At 58.4% G+C, this 16286-nt stretch overlaps 2 protein-coding genes across 2 annotated transcripts; one reads left to right on the plus strand and one right to left on the minus strand.

The window, feature by feature from the left end:
* Positions 1-2747: 2747 nt before the first annotated feature.
* Positions 2748-8341, minus strand: VOLCADRAFT_89241 (uncharacterized protein; the record flags this gene model as incomplete). The annotated part of the gene is made up of 6 exons (XM_002948962.1): positions 2748-2953; positions 4925-5069; positions 6474-6722; positions 7498-7584; positions 8092-8152; positions 8220-8341. 6 exons carry the CDS (start codon positions 8339-8341, stop codon positions 2748-2750), a joined length of 870 nt encoding a protein of 289 aa, XP_002949008.1.
* Positions 8342-8842: 501 nt separating this feature from the next.
* VOLCADRAFT_89242 (uncharacterized protein) lies at positions 8843-14022 on the plus strand (the record flags this gene model as incomplete). The annotated part of the gene is made up of 11 exons (XM_002948857.1): positions 8843-8859; positions 9091-9318; positions 9596-9755; positions 10342-11068; positions 11405-11589; positions 12007-12083; positions 12331-12394; positions 12757-13011; positions 13296-13371; positions 13620-13731; positions 13881-14022. The coding sequence occupies 11 exons, from the start codon at positions 8843-8845 to the stop codon at positions 14020-14022; spliced, it is 2043 nt and encodes a 680-aa protein (XP_002948903.1).
* Between the last annotated feature and the right edge of the window lie 2264 nt (positions 14023-16286).

Raw genomic sequence — 16286 nt, forward strand, 5'->3', positions numbered from 1 at the left:
AAATGTACACGCACTAAAGTTTGCACTGGGTATGCAGTAGATTGCTGCCATATAGGGTCATTGTTGCCGTATCAGGTCATGGTATTAGGCTGTGGAATCTACTGGTGGGTGAAACATATTGGTGGGTTTGGCACTACTGGTAACGCGCAACCATTGTCCCCGGGAGATCCCGATGGTGGAAGATATTGTGCCCCTAGTTGATGGATGGTGGTGACCTGGGATAAAGTTAACCTGCGAGCCGACCAGGAATGGAGTTGGGTCGCTGTCGACCCGGCAAATTCCGTTGGATGGTGGTGGTGGGTGCGGAACCTGAGCGATGCACTGAGAAGTTGACTAGGGTGACTGGATGAGGGTGCGCCGAAATACCGGGGAAGGCAGGGTTTCGCAGGGTAGCTGCCACGGGTAAAGATATACCCCCCTGTTTCACACATCTATATTGGTGATTATTTAATTACGTTACATTGTGCAGTTCATAATGTACTTCCAACCAAGGCAACCGTTAACTGGTCCTAGAGTTTTGACTCGTATGGGTTCGATGCACCTTTGGATGATAGCATGCATACGAACGCACACATCAGTATCATTGCAGTGATTAGGCTGCAAGATGTCGCGGTGCTGCGTGTGCCCCTTCATACACGGCACTGGCCTATCCTGCGGTGCCGCTGTTGCTGTTGCATTCTGGGCATATCACGGAATCTGCATTTGCCGATTGTACTTTTCTGAGATCGTGGTATAACAATTTGTATCGAGCAGGTATCTCAAGTTTGACCTAGGTTTGAATCGCAGATGAAGCGGTTTCTACTGAGCGGGAGGTGATGTGCTCCACGACCCCTGGTTACTATGTGGATGCTGCTGCCACCACACAGGGACCGTGAGGAAAACTAATGGTCGAGGACGTCCTCTACAGCGAGAAGAGGATAATTGTAGTATTCTGGGCATATCACGGGATCTGCATCCGCTGATCGGGACTTTTCCGAAGTTGCGATATAACAGCTGAAAACGAGGATAATGCGCACAAATGACTCTTCGGGGGCGTATTACTAGAGAGCAGAAAGACCATCATTCCACATCGCTTGCAAAACAAACAATAAAAGGGCCGGCTGATTTATTGTAGGTACAGCCCGCGAAGTCTCCTACATAAAAGCCTTCCAACCGCGATGCCATACTATCTTCTCCTTCTCTCCCACGTCACATGGCCCCGCTGATATAACATGTACCATCTTTAAAGAGCTTTGGTCATCCCGTCTCCACATACACCCAGCACGGCACAGAAGCATGCGCCCATACGCTTAAGTGTCTCAATTAAACATCACACAACAGGAAGTGAATTAGCTTGCTCTGGTGCTGCACGTGCTTCTAGACCACATCAGGGCGGCTGGGGACTTCCCATGACATTTTACAACTACCCCAATTCACAAGAAGGGGGACCCCAGCATGCCGAGTAACTACCAGGGCATAGCGGTAGGGGGCGCTAAGGCGAGTGATACGAGGCGAGGCGAGGCCACCCACCGCTGCATCTACCCACCTCCAAAGGCAGTGCAGGCAGTACACTGGATCACAGTAATCCACCTCACACACTGCCACCCCAAGGAGCAGAGTGGGACATACCACACGCGCCATCAACCATGAAAAAGGAAAACCCCAACTGGGGAGACCAACCACCCAACGGGATGGGGATCCCTAGTGCCGTACTTCGGCCATCCCAGGCATGACCTCCCCTGCATCCCAAGAAAGTCATGACCGACCCTAAGTTCTAACAACTGCCCACCTGGATTTTCCGCGCTTCGAGCATATCAAGGACACTACGAAGTGGGAACCTGAACGTCTGGCAAGGATGCTGGAACATATGTGGTCCCACCGCAACTCTATCGTTCTCTTTGGTCGTTTGTCTCCTTTATCGCTTGCTTTGTCCGAAGTGCGAGGTAGGATGGTGCTTATAGGCGATCTGGCAGCCCTTGAGCCTTCAGCTCGTATTGGGCGGTTTGCAGGCATGGGGTACACAACCCCATGGCCATGTCACACACACACACAAGAGATTAGCCAACATATCGCTTCTTGCTCCGCTATTTCATGACCATGAAACATTCAGCTGTATGTGATAATAATACAATCGGCAGCGGTGTTAGCAGCAGTCACGTGAAGTAAACACAGAGTAAACAGCACCCCGCAGGCAGGTTGACAAACCCAGGATGGACAGCCACACGGTGCACACTAACGCCCTCACACAGCTCCCAACGCGGGTGGGCACGTACCAGAAGGTACCACAGGGTCACGGAGGGACCACATCAGACTATCGCGGTGAGTCGGCCCCCCCCCATCCATGCAAGCAACCACCCTGGAGCCTTTGACCGCCCCTGTGCTGTACTGGACGGGCCCTGACCTCCCTGCACACTACCCACAATTTTTTTACGAAAACAATCCCACCACACACCAGCACGTCTCCTCCTGATGGACACACACAGCGCCTGAAAACAACGGTTTCTCCCAACTCGCCCTCCTGGTGTGCGCTCCTTCCCCCCTCCTTCCATTTCCCCAAATCTGCACACTTCGGGAGGATCACCGAAACCACTAGACAGTCGTTTGCTCCCTCACAACATCTCATCCCACTCAACTCCCCCTCGATCCTTTCCACTCGCCGCCGCCACCTGTTCCACCTCTTCCTACACCACGCCACCAGCCATTTCATCCCCTGCCGCCGCCTCTTCCCACATCACATACATCTATCAGCCTCTCCATCCCCGCCCCTCTCACTCCTCCAGCACCTCCGCAGCCGCCGCCACCGACGTGGTGGGCGCGTAATCAGCCTGCAGCGCCGCCTTCAAAATCTCGTCTACATCCGTGTACCGGAGAATGCCGCTGTCCACGTGCTTAAACACCACTTGCTCCCCGGCAAACACCACACAGCCGCCCTGCTGAGTCAGCAAGCTGGGGTCGGCGGGACACAATTCGCTCCCTGGCGGGTGGCGGGGTGATTGGGAGTTGGGGGTTAATCGTGTTGTGGCGTGTGGAGTGACTGTGGAGGAGGTGTGTGGGGGCCGCTGCATGAGGTTGGCATTAGGCTTCGGTCAGAGCGGGAGGTTCCCGATCAGGGTGGTACAGTCCGATCGGGTCCCGACAGGAATGGCACTTGTGCTGAAAATCCCGACAGGCTTTGGAAAATGCTGTCGGGCGGACCCGACGAAAAAGGGGGAAAACGCCAAACGGCCATCGGGAGCCCCCGACGGGGCCCGGAGGGCTATCGTCGGGGGACCCGACAGGGTTAGGGGTGCTAGGACCGCCCGATCGGGTGCCGTGGGTCGTCGGTTGGCCCTCCGGCGACGGACAGCTAGAGCGATACATAATGGCATTCATACAAATATAACTGCAAAGGCAGGTAACGACCGCAAGCGGTCGGGCGTGCTCTCCCTGGCACCTCTGCTGCTGCTCGTCGTGCTGTTCGTGATCCAGGAGGGGCTGGCGGGGAGGAAGTGGCCGCGCACGCTAGCTTTGCTTGTCGCCGCTGGTCACACAGCGATCACGCACAAGTACACAGCTAAGCGCTACTTCCGAAGGTGCCTGTTGGCGTTGAGTGAAGTCCTTCTCGTGGCCCAGCTCAACGCTATCCGTGAAAGTCCTTACTTCGCGCTCATGGTGGATAGCAGTACGGACATTACTGGGGAGGACCACATTCTTATTTACGTGCGTTACATTGATCTGAAGAGGGTAGCTGTTGTCACGCAATACCTGTGTTGCGTAAAAATTGCAGAAAAAACGGCCGAGGCGATATGCCATCTGCTCGTGAAAGTGCTAGATGTGTTGAATCTTCCCATCTCCAAGCTTGTTGCGTTTTCGAGTGATGGGGGTGCAGCATACTTGGGCAAGCGAAACGGTGTGGTGGCACGCTTGCGGCGCGCGCACGTCAGCTACCTAGTCGCTGTCCACTGCTGCGCACACCGCACTGCACTGGTCATGGGTGACATCCAGAACTGTCCAGTGAGTCTGGCAGTGAGGTTGCCGATGAGGGGGACGAAGAGGAGGACGAGGAGATGTTCCTCTCCAGTCCTACGGTGTGTAAGGGTCTCCTTGAAGAGCTCGGGTTGTGATGCTCACAGGCAGACGTGCAGGCGTGCATGTGTTGCTGTGTGTGTGTATTTGTTCGTGCATATCAGAACTGTGAACTGCAAGCTGAGAACTGGAAACTGCGCATATAAAATACGAATAAATGTAATTTCAAGCGGCACACAGCGAAATTTCGTTCTTGCGTCACCCGACAGGTTTTGGGATGGGCTATCGGGGCACCCGACAGAAATTGAAAGATATGCAAAAACGCTATCCGGTGGGCCCGACGGGCATGGGAAGGGGAAAACCGGCAACCCGACCATTTCAGGAAGGTCCTGTACCACCCTGTTCCCGATGGGTGAGGTGAAAGAAGATGCGGATGCGGGGGGGTTCAGAAAGGGGGGAAAGACGAACCACACACGATTGAAGCTGCTGCCAGGGCAAGAGAGTAACAAACGTAGAACTGACCGAAAGGCGTCCGTGGCGACCGTGACCTCGGCATGACGAAGTGAAGATGATGTCGGAAAGCCTACCTACCTAAGCCGCCAGAACTAAAAAACGGAAAAGTATAGCCAATCCGTATCAGAAAGGGGGGAGTGAGGGGGGGAGCTGCGAAGCTGACTTCCTCAATCATGTCCCGAATGACGGGCTACAGGGAAGCCCCGACTCTCCCACTCTCTCCTTCCGCAGCATAGACCCCGTTGTTCCCCTCCACCCCCGACCCGCGGAGAGGATCCAGAGCGACATTGGCAGAAGGGTGTTCCTGGGTCCTCCAATCCCGCACCCGCCTCATGCCCTTCTCATGCCCTTCTCATGCCCTTCTCATGCCCTTCTCATGCCCTTCTCATGCCGTTAAATCCTAATCCAAACCCAAACAAATGCTCACATTTTGGCAGGATGCCCATCATGTTGAACAGCCGCAGAGTGGCCAGTTCAAAGGGCCGCTGGTAGCCGGGCCCCAGGACGTCGAAGGGGGTGGGCGAGTCAAACACGGGTTTGGCGGTCTTGTCGCCCACATAGCCGCGGAGCACCTGGTGGTGGTGGGGGTCGAGGCTGTGAGCAACTGCGGTGATAACCGGTGAGCGGGTGGGCGAGAACCAGCATGCAGTGCGAATATCAGCAGTATCAGGAACACACGCACGCACATACCCTCCACTCCACTCCTCCTTTGCCCCTTTCCCCCCGTTAAGGACCGGTAGCACTACGGTGAAGTAGAGGCAAAGCCCATATGGGTACAGCCCCGACCGCGATGAGATGATACGAGCCCTCCACCTGCCCAAGTAGTTCACCTGCAGGCCCTTCATCTTATCTCGGTGCTCTCCACCCGGCCCACCCAGCTACCCCACCTGCCCTTCCCACCTGCCCATCCCATCTGCCGTAGTGCCCCTCCATAACCGCAGACCCGGTGTGTCATGTGAATACACACTGGGGCCGCCTGGTGCTGCTGCAGGGGGCTTTCATGAGCGGGCTGTCGTTTGGCCGCATACCCGCACCCCTTCGCCTTATTGCCCGCCCCATTTCTCACAGCATCTCCACCGTCGGCACTTCCCTCATCGCAGCTCAGACATCAAAACCATCTCACCGCAAACAAGGCTCTTCTTTGGTCTCAGGATTAACCGTTTACCTTGCTTAAGCTCCAGTACTCTTTCCGTACCTTTACATCATTAATGCCCAAATACTTTCTACTGCGACATCTTCTTCCTTCCCGCTGCTGCAGTTCCGGTGACATCCTTTGTCGTATCCCTTAGTTCACGTGTCAAGTGTCAGACAACCTTTTCTTTGACGGGAAGGGTTCGTTGTGCCCCGGGGGGGGGGGCCCACCCTGCATGCCGTCACATCGCTCGCCCTATGGTAGCATGACCTTCCGCTTGGTCCGTTTCGTAGCGCAGGAAATCGGGATGAAGGTTTCTAGGTTCCATTCGGTCTTTAGGACTTTAGGTGCCCTCGCTGTCTGCAATCAGTCCTAGCCGCCCACCACCACCCAGTCGCCCTTCACCAACACAACACCGCTTATTTCTACAGGCTCTTCATATCACTCTTCTAACCAACAACCACTTGAAACCTTCATGTAGCTGCCTCTACAGTTCGTACTGGAGAAGACTAATGACACGTCGCTGAACTGGAGCGCGCGCTTCGGTAAAGATTCGTGTGCCACCGCTGCCTCCGTTCTCCCTGCTGATGCTTTTGAACCCCGCCCGCCGCCCCCTTCTGCCCTCCATTCCGCCCGCCATCCGCCTTCCTACCTGCCTCCCGCCCGCCAACCTTCCCATCTGCCCTACTGCCCTACCTCCCCCTCAGACGCTCTTGCTCGGGAGTTGGGACTCCGGCTGTTAGTGCCTCACGATTGATTACCGATCATAAGTCTGATGAATACTTCCCCCTCAGGCATTCACGACATGGCATTCCTCTCCCCCCCCGGCACCATGTGAACGCACCTCCTGCACAGTCCCCGGCGACCCAACCCCCGCCAGCATGGGCACCAGCTTCAGGTAGGGGTTCACATTCAGGTCGGGTGCGAACCCCGCACTGAACCCCAGCTGTCGGTACAGCTCCCCCCCTTCGGGCATTGCGTACAGACGGTCCAGGGGGAAGTTGAGGGTGCGGGCGAACTCCTGTGCATTGCCCACACTGCCCAGACCTACAGCCAGGAAACGCACTCCAGAGCCCTCCAGGGTGGGAATCACCTGTCGTTGTTTTTAAAAAAGGGGGAAAGGGGGGGTGTGCGACACGAATTGGGCAGTGCCGAGCTGGGGCGACGGAAGCAGTCCCGCTGGCTCGCCTCATGGCCTGCCCAGGGGACACAGCTGCAATGTAAGTCTACGGAGGAGAGGAGGAGGCGCCTAGTGAATGAAATTCAGGGTTTTGCGGGACCTGCCGCGCAGGACTGTCACCGCCGACCCCGGCAGACATCAGCCTTACCAGGCGACCCAGGCCCGTTTATGATCCCGGGTACAAGGGGAAATGAGAATAAGGAGACGCTGTGGTGGCTGGCGGTGGTTGGCGTCCCGCTACCTGGCAACACGCACCTAGCCCGCATAATCCTAGAATGCTGTGGGTGCGGCGCATTCGGTGGGGCTGCAGGTCATGCCTGCTCGCCGTGCAATGTATTACTTCCAGAAGTACCCAGTAGTTCAGGCAGTGAGGGCGCAAATCGACACCGGGCATCTACAGCCTTCTCAGGAAGCGGCGGTAGTAGGTGTCTTCTACAAGCAGCTCTGGCTAGTACAGCCCCCAGCCGGCTGCCAGCAGGCCCTGTGGACGAGATACTTCTTGACCTCCATCCAGAGTTTTTAGTCCAGCATCTTGTACTGCCGATATATGATCTAAAACATCTTTTTTGCTTCTGCTGTGTGCTCCTTGCGCAGTGTTTTGGCTTCCGCAGCCGGCTTTCGCGGCCCACAGTGTCATCTCACATACATACACATACATACATGCATACATACACCCCCAGCGACACACCTTGACCAGCTTTTGAGCAAACTCCCAGGAGGACAGGTCCGCGAAGTGGGTCAGGAACGAGATGACGGCCTTGGAGGTGGGGGCGGGCTGATGGCGGGGAAAAAGCGGGAGGGAGGCGGCGGGGCGGGGTGGGAGTGCGGAGAGGAGCCCGCCCGCTGATTCGGAAAGACCCCCAATCAACGAAACGAAGGGGTTCCAGATCCCGGGTCCGGGGAAAAAAGCACATGATCGGACGGACATCAGCCAACAGCGATCATGCCGAGGGTTGGAGGACAATGGATTACGTAAGCAGCTGCCTATGGGTCCATATCCCCACACTCGACTCCCGAGAGTGGGTGTGTGTTGGGACCCTCGGTGAGTGGCGAGGGCGGTCGGGGGTAGAGGTAGCTTCCCATAGACTTCTATGCTGCGCTAGCTTGGTGTACTGGACTTCATCCATGCACAAATGCGGCACAGAGAGTTACATGAGGGGGGAGTCGCTCTGGGCTGTACAGTAAAGTTCGTGGATGGTGAAACTGCTGATGAGGGCGTTAGCGGGGTGAAGGGGCCTTCCAAGATCTGCGAAAGGTTGAGATACGGCAGGAGCGGCCTCACCTCCCATAAGCTAAGAAGCTCTACAGGGTCTCCGCTGGATGCTTTGTAAGCCACCTTGCCCCTGGCCAGAACGTTGCCACGCGTAAAGTGTATCAACAAGGGCTGATGTAGGTTGCGCCATATCGCACCTTAAAGCCTCATATTCAGCACTAGCCCTGACGCAAACAGCTAATCCCCGTGCTGGCCGGCCCAGGATTCGGCCATTCCTGAACCCTACGCCTGTGACGCGGGGCCGCGAAGACGCAAGCATGGCGTAAAACTTATTAAAAAACTTTGTAAAATAATGTCAGCCAATGTCAGCCAATGCTTGAGAGGTATTGATATCGTGCAATCAAAAGTTACTTGTCCGTTTAACCTTGTCTAGCGCATGCTAAACCTTTCCAAGGCCCTACAGGACATGACATTTGAAGCTGGATGTGATGGATAAAATGCTGACGGACCAGGCGGTTTTTATTGAGACCGTACGGGAATAGCACTCGCCAACACCCTGCCTTCTAAGAGCCGCAGTCCACAATGCTTGCCATCCGTAGTTATTCCCTTACACTCCAAAGGCGGCATCAAAGGTATCCATCCAAGGAAAGAAAGTGACGCGAACGACTCTTATCGTAACCCAGGGATTGGCATTATAATTATTGCACAGTGCCGTAGTGGTAACAGAAATATAAATAGGTTTGCAGGCGGCGTGGGTTGTGGTTCTAGGTGTTCCGGCCACCGGCATCCCGAAGAGTCAGCCCTTGACACAAAAGACAGGATGAATAGTGGCAGCAGGTAGGTCTGCCTTCAGGATTGTGCACTGTAGCCATTTCGGCTACAGTGAGATGCTTGCTTCGCTGTTTTCAGCTGACTGGGCCCGGGGGCTCTGAACCGGGTCAGTCTCCCTTACGAGTTGCTTGACTGCTATTGTGGATAGATCCTAAGGGCTATGATGGAGGACCGCGTCGGCCTCGAAGTATTGGCAGCAAACTCGCAGTGACCAAAGTGCGCCCGCGGCATACGCAGATGCTGGGCCAGTTTACCCGCCGACGCGCTGGCGTACATCATCAACGAGTGCGGTCTCTGTCAGAATGATGTCGCATCCATTCGCTTGGTCTGTGTGCACTGGCGCGCGACAACCAACAGCCATCTCAGGTCCCTGGCACCTGCCTGCACCAGCCTCGAGCAAGTCGCCGGTATCGCCCAACGCTTTCCCTTTCTCACGAACTGCGATCTAACCCGCTGTGATACCAGGTGGGACCGCGTTGGAGTAACTGCTCGAGGGCGGCGTATGCCTGAATCCCAACCCCTTGAAGCCGCCCTGTCCTTCGCTGGAAGCCGCCACCTCCCGACTATCAATCCATCTCTTCCCTCGATTTTCTAGTCATAATTTCTAACTATTCCTTTCAAGCATTCATTGTTTTGTTGTGCCTTTCTTCCAACATCCGTCCTCCCAATTTTTATTTTCTGTTAACCTTTTTCAGTTTTTCCTGATCATTTAACGATCTTTCACTTGTGCTGGCAAGCGCAGGCTTGTGGGTCACGCATCCCTTTGTCGCGATGCCTCGGCTCGCCTCTCCACGCTCCTGGCAGCGCTCTCCCGTATGCCGTCCCTTACCTCCCTCCACATTAGCGACACCTTCAGCGAGCGGATGGGTCAGAAGCACTGGGCCTCCCTGGTCTGCGCACAGGTGCGTGCTGTCCTTGTGGATGTATGTCTGAGGGGTATGTGGGACTAACGTACGCCCCGAAACAGCGGGTATGTGCGCTGTGTTCCGCTCAGATGACCTGAATGACGGACACCCCCCCGGAAGGGCCTCGCGGGTGTCTCACTAGCAAGCGGTGCAGCTTCTCAACAGCAGGGGGGGTCTGCATTAGATCGCTGAGCTGCGCCGTTTCCCGGTCACCAGTTCAATTCTTCATCCAATCCCCCAAACCTCTACCCGGGTATTCGTGACCCCAGTTGCACCCTGCCACACCTAGCCACATGCACACGCAAACCCCCCCCCCCCACACACACACACGTGTGCCCAGGCTTTTCCACCCCGTTTCTCAAGTTGCCTTGCCGAACACAGCCGTCCCTCTCTTCGCTTCGAGGTCCCCCTTCCAGCTACTCCGCCCACTTGCAAGTTTCAGAAAAGGCGGGATCCCCACTTACACATCCAGAAGTCACCGCAGCCCTGTTGGTAGATCCCCCCTGTCATGGGGTGTCAGGGCCCTACGTGCCCATCGCAACTACCGCAAGACACCAATGCACCCACCGCATGCCTCCCCCAGGCTCTTGTGGACGGGACACAGCCATCCGGACCCTCACCGGCAGTAGCAGCGGCAGTAGCGGCGGCGGCGCCGCTACTGGAAGCTCCAGCGACGCCGTGGCCGCGGGATGTCGCCGCAGCCGCCGCGCTTGGCGGCGGCGCAAGCACCAGCCGCGGCGGCGCCGCTGCAACGGCCGTGAGCGTCAGCACGGTGGCCAGCGTCGGCGCTGCGTTGGCTGCCGTACGGTTGGGACCCGTTATCGTCGGGGGCGCGGCGACGGCAGCATCTTCTCCTGTACTTGACGGCGGGTTAACGGCGGCCGCGTGCGGGGGAAGTGGCAGCGGCACCGCCGTCAGCAGCCGCCTAAACTCCTTCTTGGCATCCCCCATGTCAGCGGCGGCAGTTACGGCGGCAGCCACTACCACCCCCGCCGCTTGCACAGACGCGGAGGAAGACGGCCCCCTCCCCGACGGTGCCGATGCCATTACCCGTGACTGGGTCAGTCTGGACAGCGCCAAAACCCCCCCTGCAACTGCCACAGCGCCAACAGGCGGTGTCGTGGAACTTGAGGCGGCAGCTGTTGCCGGTGTTGAGGCATCGCCACCGCCGCCGCCGCCGCCGCCACTTGTTCTGGATGCTTCTGAACTGGCCGACCCGGGCATCAAGTCCTTCACTCGGGCCATCTCCCGCCCCGGGGCCACCCACCAGCACGCGTTCTGGTTACCCGACTGGTGCGGGCGGCTGACGGGTGAGGACCAGGGGGGCGGGTGGGTGGGGAAGTAGATACCTTGTTCTTACGGTGTGGTTCGGGGACGGGGAGTAGGAGCGGTGGGGAGGGGAGGGGGAAGAACACTGTGGCAGGTTTTAGGGTTTTGGTCAAGGTACCACCGTGACCGGCGGACGATGAGGCGAGCCGGTGGGGCGGGATCCTGGTTGGTTGGTTGGTTGGGTTGTAGCGCTCACGTTTTTCCACCCGTGGCTTATGATCCTCTCGAGCTGCACATCCCGTTTCAGACGCAGCGCCGCCGTACACGCCAGCCTCCTGCCACCCGCCCCCTCCCCCCAACCCCCCTCATCGACCCAGGTCTGCAGGAGCTGCACATCCGCGGCCGCCAGCGCCCGTCCGCGGGCCTACCCCCCTGCCTGCTGTGGCTGCACGCGGGCCGTACCGCCCCCCAGCTCACCTCGCTGAGCTTGGTGAGGTTGTCGCTGGTGACGCTGCCGGAGCAGCTGCAGCACCTGACGGGCCTTACGAGGCTGGTGGCGCAGGTGGAGGAAGGGGGGAAGGGAGGGGGCAAAACAATGAGGGTTGTTACATGTGCGTGAGAGTGATGGTGGGGGATACTTTCACTACGGGCTGGCAGTGCAGGTGGGGGCCGGGGGGAGCATCTGGGATTCGGAGCTGGGGAGTTCGGGCCGTCCCATGTTTGGTCGTCGCCTGGCGGGAGGCTGGCGGGTGCGCATGTCGTCCTTCGGCACACACACCTTCCCCTTCTTCCCCCTCCGTTTCATGTCCAATTCCCCCCTTCCCCAGCTCACACACTCTGTTCCCACTATAGCTCTCCCTCCCCCTTCATTTGCACCTGATACCTTCGTCTTCTTTCCCTTCCCATTGGAACCCTTAGGATATTGTTTGACTCGATGCTGAGTAGCTGGGCCCCCCCTCCCACTCCCCCTCCCCCTCAGGACTGCTCGCTGTCATTGATGCCCAGGGGGGTGTCGGGCGGACTGTCCAAGTTGCAGTACATGGACCTGTCACTAAAGTGGGTTGGGGGAGTAGAGGAGCAAGGGGGGAAGGGGGGCCGACTCCGCGGGGGAGAGGGGTCAGGCGCCAAGCTTACAAAGGACATGCGCGCCCCGGACACGGGTGTTCGCCCCTCGGAGGGTGAGGGAGTTCCATGGGGGCCCCAAGGGCTCCAACTGCCCCCGGGGTTGCGGGAGTCTGACGGCCCCTCCGGTCGGGCGCTTGCGTAAAACGATTTCCCCCCTCCCCATCCTCCCCACCCACAGCGGCCTCACCGCCCTCCCGGCGGACTTCACTCAGCTCACCGCGCTGAAGCATCTGGATCTGCAGGTGGGCCGCTGAACGGGGGAGGGAGAGCGCCTGTCCGTCTGCCTGCCTGCCTGTTACGTTCGTAAAGTCGGTCTGTCTCTCTGTGTTTGCCGTGCTCTATGCCCTCTCGTTCTTTGCGGGTGCGCCGCGTACACACACCCCCCGGCACCCGCGGGCTGCAGCCATATCCTCTAGTTGTGGCGGAATACCTCTGATGCATTCCGTTACCACCCTGCTCCGGAATTCCGCAGTGACCCTCTACCGTACTACTTGTAGCTTTTACCTCCCTCCCCTCCCCTGGCAGGAGCTTCACTCGTTCGTGGTTCGTCTTTCCCCCCCCGTCCCCTCGTTCGTGGTTCGTCTCTCCCCCCCTCCCCCCGCAGCGCAACAAGTTGGTGGCCCTTCCCGCCGACATTGGCCGCCTCTCCGCCGTCACCTGCCTGCTGCTGAATAACAACCAGCTACGACAGCTGCCTGCCTCCCTGTCTGCATTGAGACACGTCGAAGTCTTGTCGTGTTCGTACAACTGGCTGGGGGGCATGGGGCCCTCCTTGCCGCTGCTGTGCAGCCTGCCTCGGCTGCGGCGGCTGGAGCTTGCTTGTGTGAGCGACGTGAGGTGTCGACTGGTACCGCCCCAGGTGGGTGTGGGGGGGCCCCCGGGGGGTGAGGGGGCCCCTACGTGGCTGAGAGGAGCTACGGCCCGTGTGGGTTTCTAAAGCGAATTCCTCCCCCCCCCCTTGACTCCTTGCGTCATCGTGATCCCCCACATCCACCCTCACGCCCTCAGCGGTCACCGGGCCATCTTGTTCCTAATCACACGACTCCCTGCGCGGGTCCTTGCATCGGGTTCATCACCTGGTTCTCTTATCAACCAACCAACCCAACTGCACCGTTCCTTGTTGGTTGTCGGTTGTTGGTTTAGGAGCTCCGCCTCCTGGCCGCCAACCTGACTTATTTGGACCTGGCGGCAAACAACCTGGTTCCCTCCGATGTTCTGGGTAGGCTTGGGGGGAGGGGAGGGGAGGGGAGGGGAGGGGACGGTGCACTTTGGGGGTAGGTCGGTGCGACTATGGTGGAGTGAGGACAGAATTGTGGGAGTGGAAAGGCGCTGCTGCCTTTCCGTCCCCTCCTCCCCTCGCACACACATATGATTATCTACCATGGCGCTCTCTCCCTTCTCTTGCGGGTTCTCCACCCCTCCTTACCGGCTCTTCCTCCTCCTCCTCCTCCCCCTCCCCCTCCCCAGGCACGTTGACATCTGTTCGTTCCCTGGTCCTGTCCGACTGCGGGCTGCTGGCGGTGCCCCCCTGGGTGAGGAAGCTGGCACCGAGCTTGCAGCACCTGGACCTCAGCAACAAGTGAGCTGGGGGGATGTCTGAAGGTTGGGGGAAAGCAGGGTTCGATCCGGAAGGGGTGTCGCCGCTCGGTGTGTCCTTCAGCCCCCTGACGGTGTCCCTATGCTTACCTTCTCCCCCCCCCCTCACCCTCACCCTCACCCCCTCCCCAGCTCCCTTTCCGAGCTGCCCGCCTGGCTGGCCGCCTGCACCCGCCTGAGGTACCTCTCCATCGCCCACAACCGCCTGTCGCTGCGAGTGCCGCCCTCCGTGCTGGAGCAGATGCCGCAACTAGAGGTGGTGGAGTCGGAGTAGTGAAAAGCACTGTACGGCGGCGCGCATTGCAGTTTGCCCCGCGCTTTACTCTCTGCAGAGGTTTACACGACACCCGGCATGGCGGTTACAGCGCCATGTTTAGAGGCACCTACAGTGAGCTGCTTGCCGCCCGGGTCCGAGTACCGGGGCTCTGTACGGGGGCTCTGTACCGGGGGCTCAGCGGGCTAACAGGCAGTTGGTGGACAAGGCGAGCAGGGCATTGTGTTTGTGTGTGTTTATGCGCATCTGTGGGTCCGGGTGCGCGTGGCGGGGTTTTGTTGTACCAGGCGCTGGCAATCGTGGTTGAGGTGACGTTTTTCCCACACCGAGGGTATACGCAGGAGGGCCAGGGAGGGCAGTGGTACGGCTCAGCGCAAGTCAGCACGCCGCCGGTGGTAGGGTTGTTGGTTGTTAGGGGTGGGGTTGACGGGATTTTTTAGGGCCGCTGGGGAACCTATTTTTGGTTTGGGGGTTGTCCGTGTCCGCGCACTGGGCCCCGCTCTGAGGGCCTTATTGATGTGCCGGTGCCCACTACCTTCGTGCTGCGGAGGTGGTGGAGGAGGAGGGGGAGGGCGCGGTGGGGGAGCCGGGGGAGGGCGGCAACTTGTGTGCGCCACTCCACGGGCCGAATATAGCGGACCTCTTGGCCGCACACCTCTGTTTGGTGGGAGGAGAGTTACAGCTGCTACCGCCACTACCACTGCCACTACCACTACTACCGCTACTTTTCTATCAGGGTTGGGGTTTTGGAAATCATGGCTAGCAGCGAGTAAGGGCAAGGCGGGGGGGCGGGCGGGGAGTTGCAGAACGTGGGAGATTGCTTCGCTTCAGGATGAGGGGGCGCTCTGGGAGGCAAGGCACTGTTGAGGCGGTTGAGAGGTAGTCTGTCGGTGGTGGCTGTTAGTTATTATTGCAGGTGGGGAATATGAATGGATGATGTGGTTTTTTTATCGTCTACCAGCTTGTCCGTGTATATGCGTGTGCATGGATTGGGTTGAGGTGTTACAACATGCTGGTGTGTGTTTTGCAGTTAAGTCACGCGGCCAGCCAGGGCCGTTGTAGGGGCGTGTGGCAGAATGGATGATGCGACCCTTGGTGGTTCGACGCGCCCCCAGTCACACGGCAAAACAGGGTCGCATGGCGGGGGCAGTTCCGCACGCAGGGGTTTGCTGCCGGGGGTGATGCAGTTTGTTGTTATGCTCTTTTTATGCTCTTGGATGTCTGTATGCATTGATGTATGTCAGTCTGTATCGCGTGCCTTTTGCGTCCGCCCAGAAGGGGGAGGGGTACCAGGCAGCGCAATACCTCGGACCGCGCATTGGGGGGGAGTGAAGGAGGCGGAGGGGCCCCGGACCTCGTTCGCAGGCGGGGTGCCGGGGGAGAGGGTAACTTGCCGTCTCCCTCCAGTGGAGGAGGAGGACGGCCTCGTGCCCCTCGGGTACGGCACCTTGGGTGGCATGGTGGTGGTGGTGGTGCTATGAGGGGATGTTGACGTGGGGAAATAGAGAGCACCCAGTCGTAGTGCAGGGGGGATGCCTCGAAGGGCATGGGCAGTGGAGTAGACTTACTGGTTACAGATGCAGGTAGGTAGGTAGTAGGTGGGTAGGTACGTAGGTACGTAGGTAGGTAGGTGGGTAGGTATAGGAGTCAGCAAAGCTGCTTAGTTGCCGTGGTGGTGGGTGGGCAAGCAACTAGCTAGTAGTCACAGCAGGACCGGGGGCGGTGGCGACCTGGGCAGCTGGGCAACACCCGCTCATGACCCTGACGCTGTTCCCGCTGGGCGCGGTCGATGTCAGGTTCTGTTTTGTGCGAAGATGCCGCAGGAGGCTTTACCCTTTTGTTTTGTTATGTGACTGGGTGGCGACCGCGTAACTATTTATGTATGTGGGAATGGAGGGGGGCTTCTGCGGCGGCCTTCGAGGCTGGGTAAGGCAGGATGTGTTGTGCCGCTGATAGTGACAGAAGAACGACACGGCGTTGAGCAGCAGTACGGCGCCTCTTGGGAGGAACTTGTTTTCCCGGGGCGTTGGTTCGTACGGCAGGAAGTTGGTTTGTTGTATAGGTGGGCGGTCTGGCTCTTCGCAGCCTCTCCTCTCTTCTTGTGTGTTGCCGCCCCCCATGTGAGTGTGGGTCAACGTATATGTCGACGCGGGTCAATGCCCCCGACGGTTATGGGAGGCCTAAACGCTGCGCAACGCAAGCAGAAATAAGGGTCTATGTATGCAAGCAGGTTTGTCGACATGTACACTAGTTGCAAATATATC

Source organism: Volvox carteri, assembly GCF_000143455.1.
Source record: "Volvox carteri f. nagariensis unplaced genomic scaffold VOLCAscaffold_12, whole genome shotgun sequence".
In the NCBI taxonomy this organism is placed as follows: domain Eukaryota; kingdom Viridiplantae; phylum Chlorophyta; class Chlorophyceae; order Chlamydomonadales; family Volvocaceae; genus Volvox; species Volvox carteri.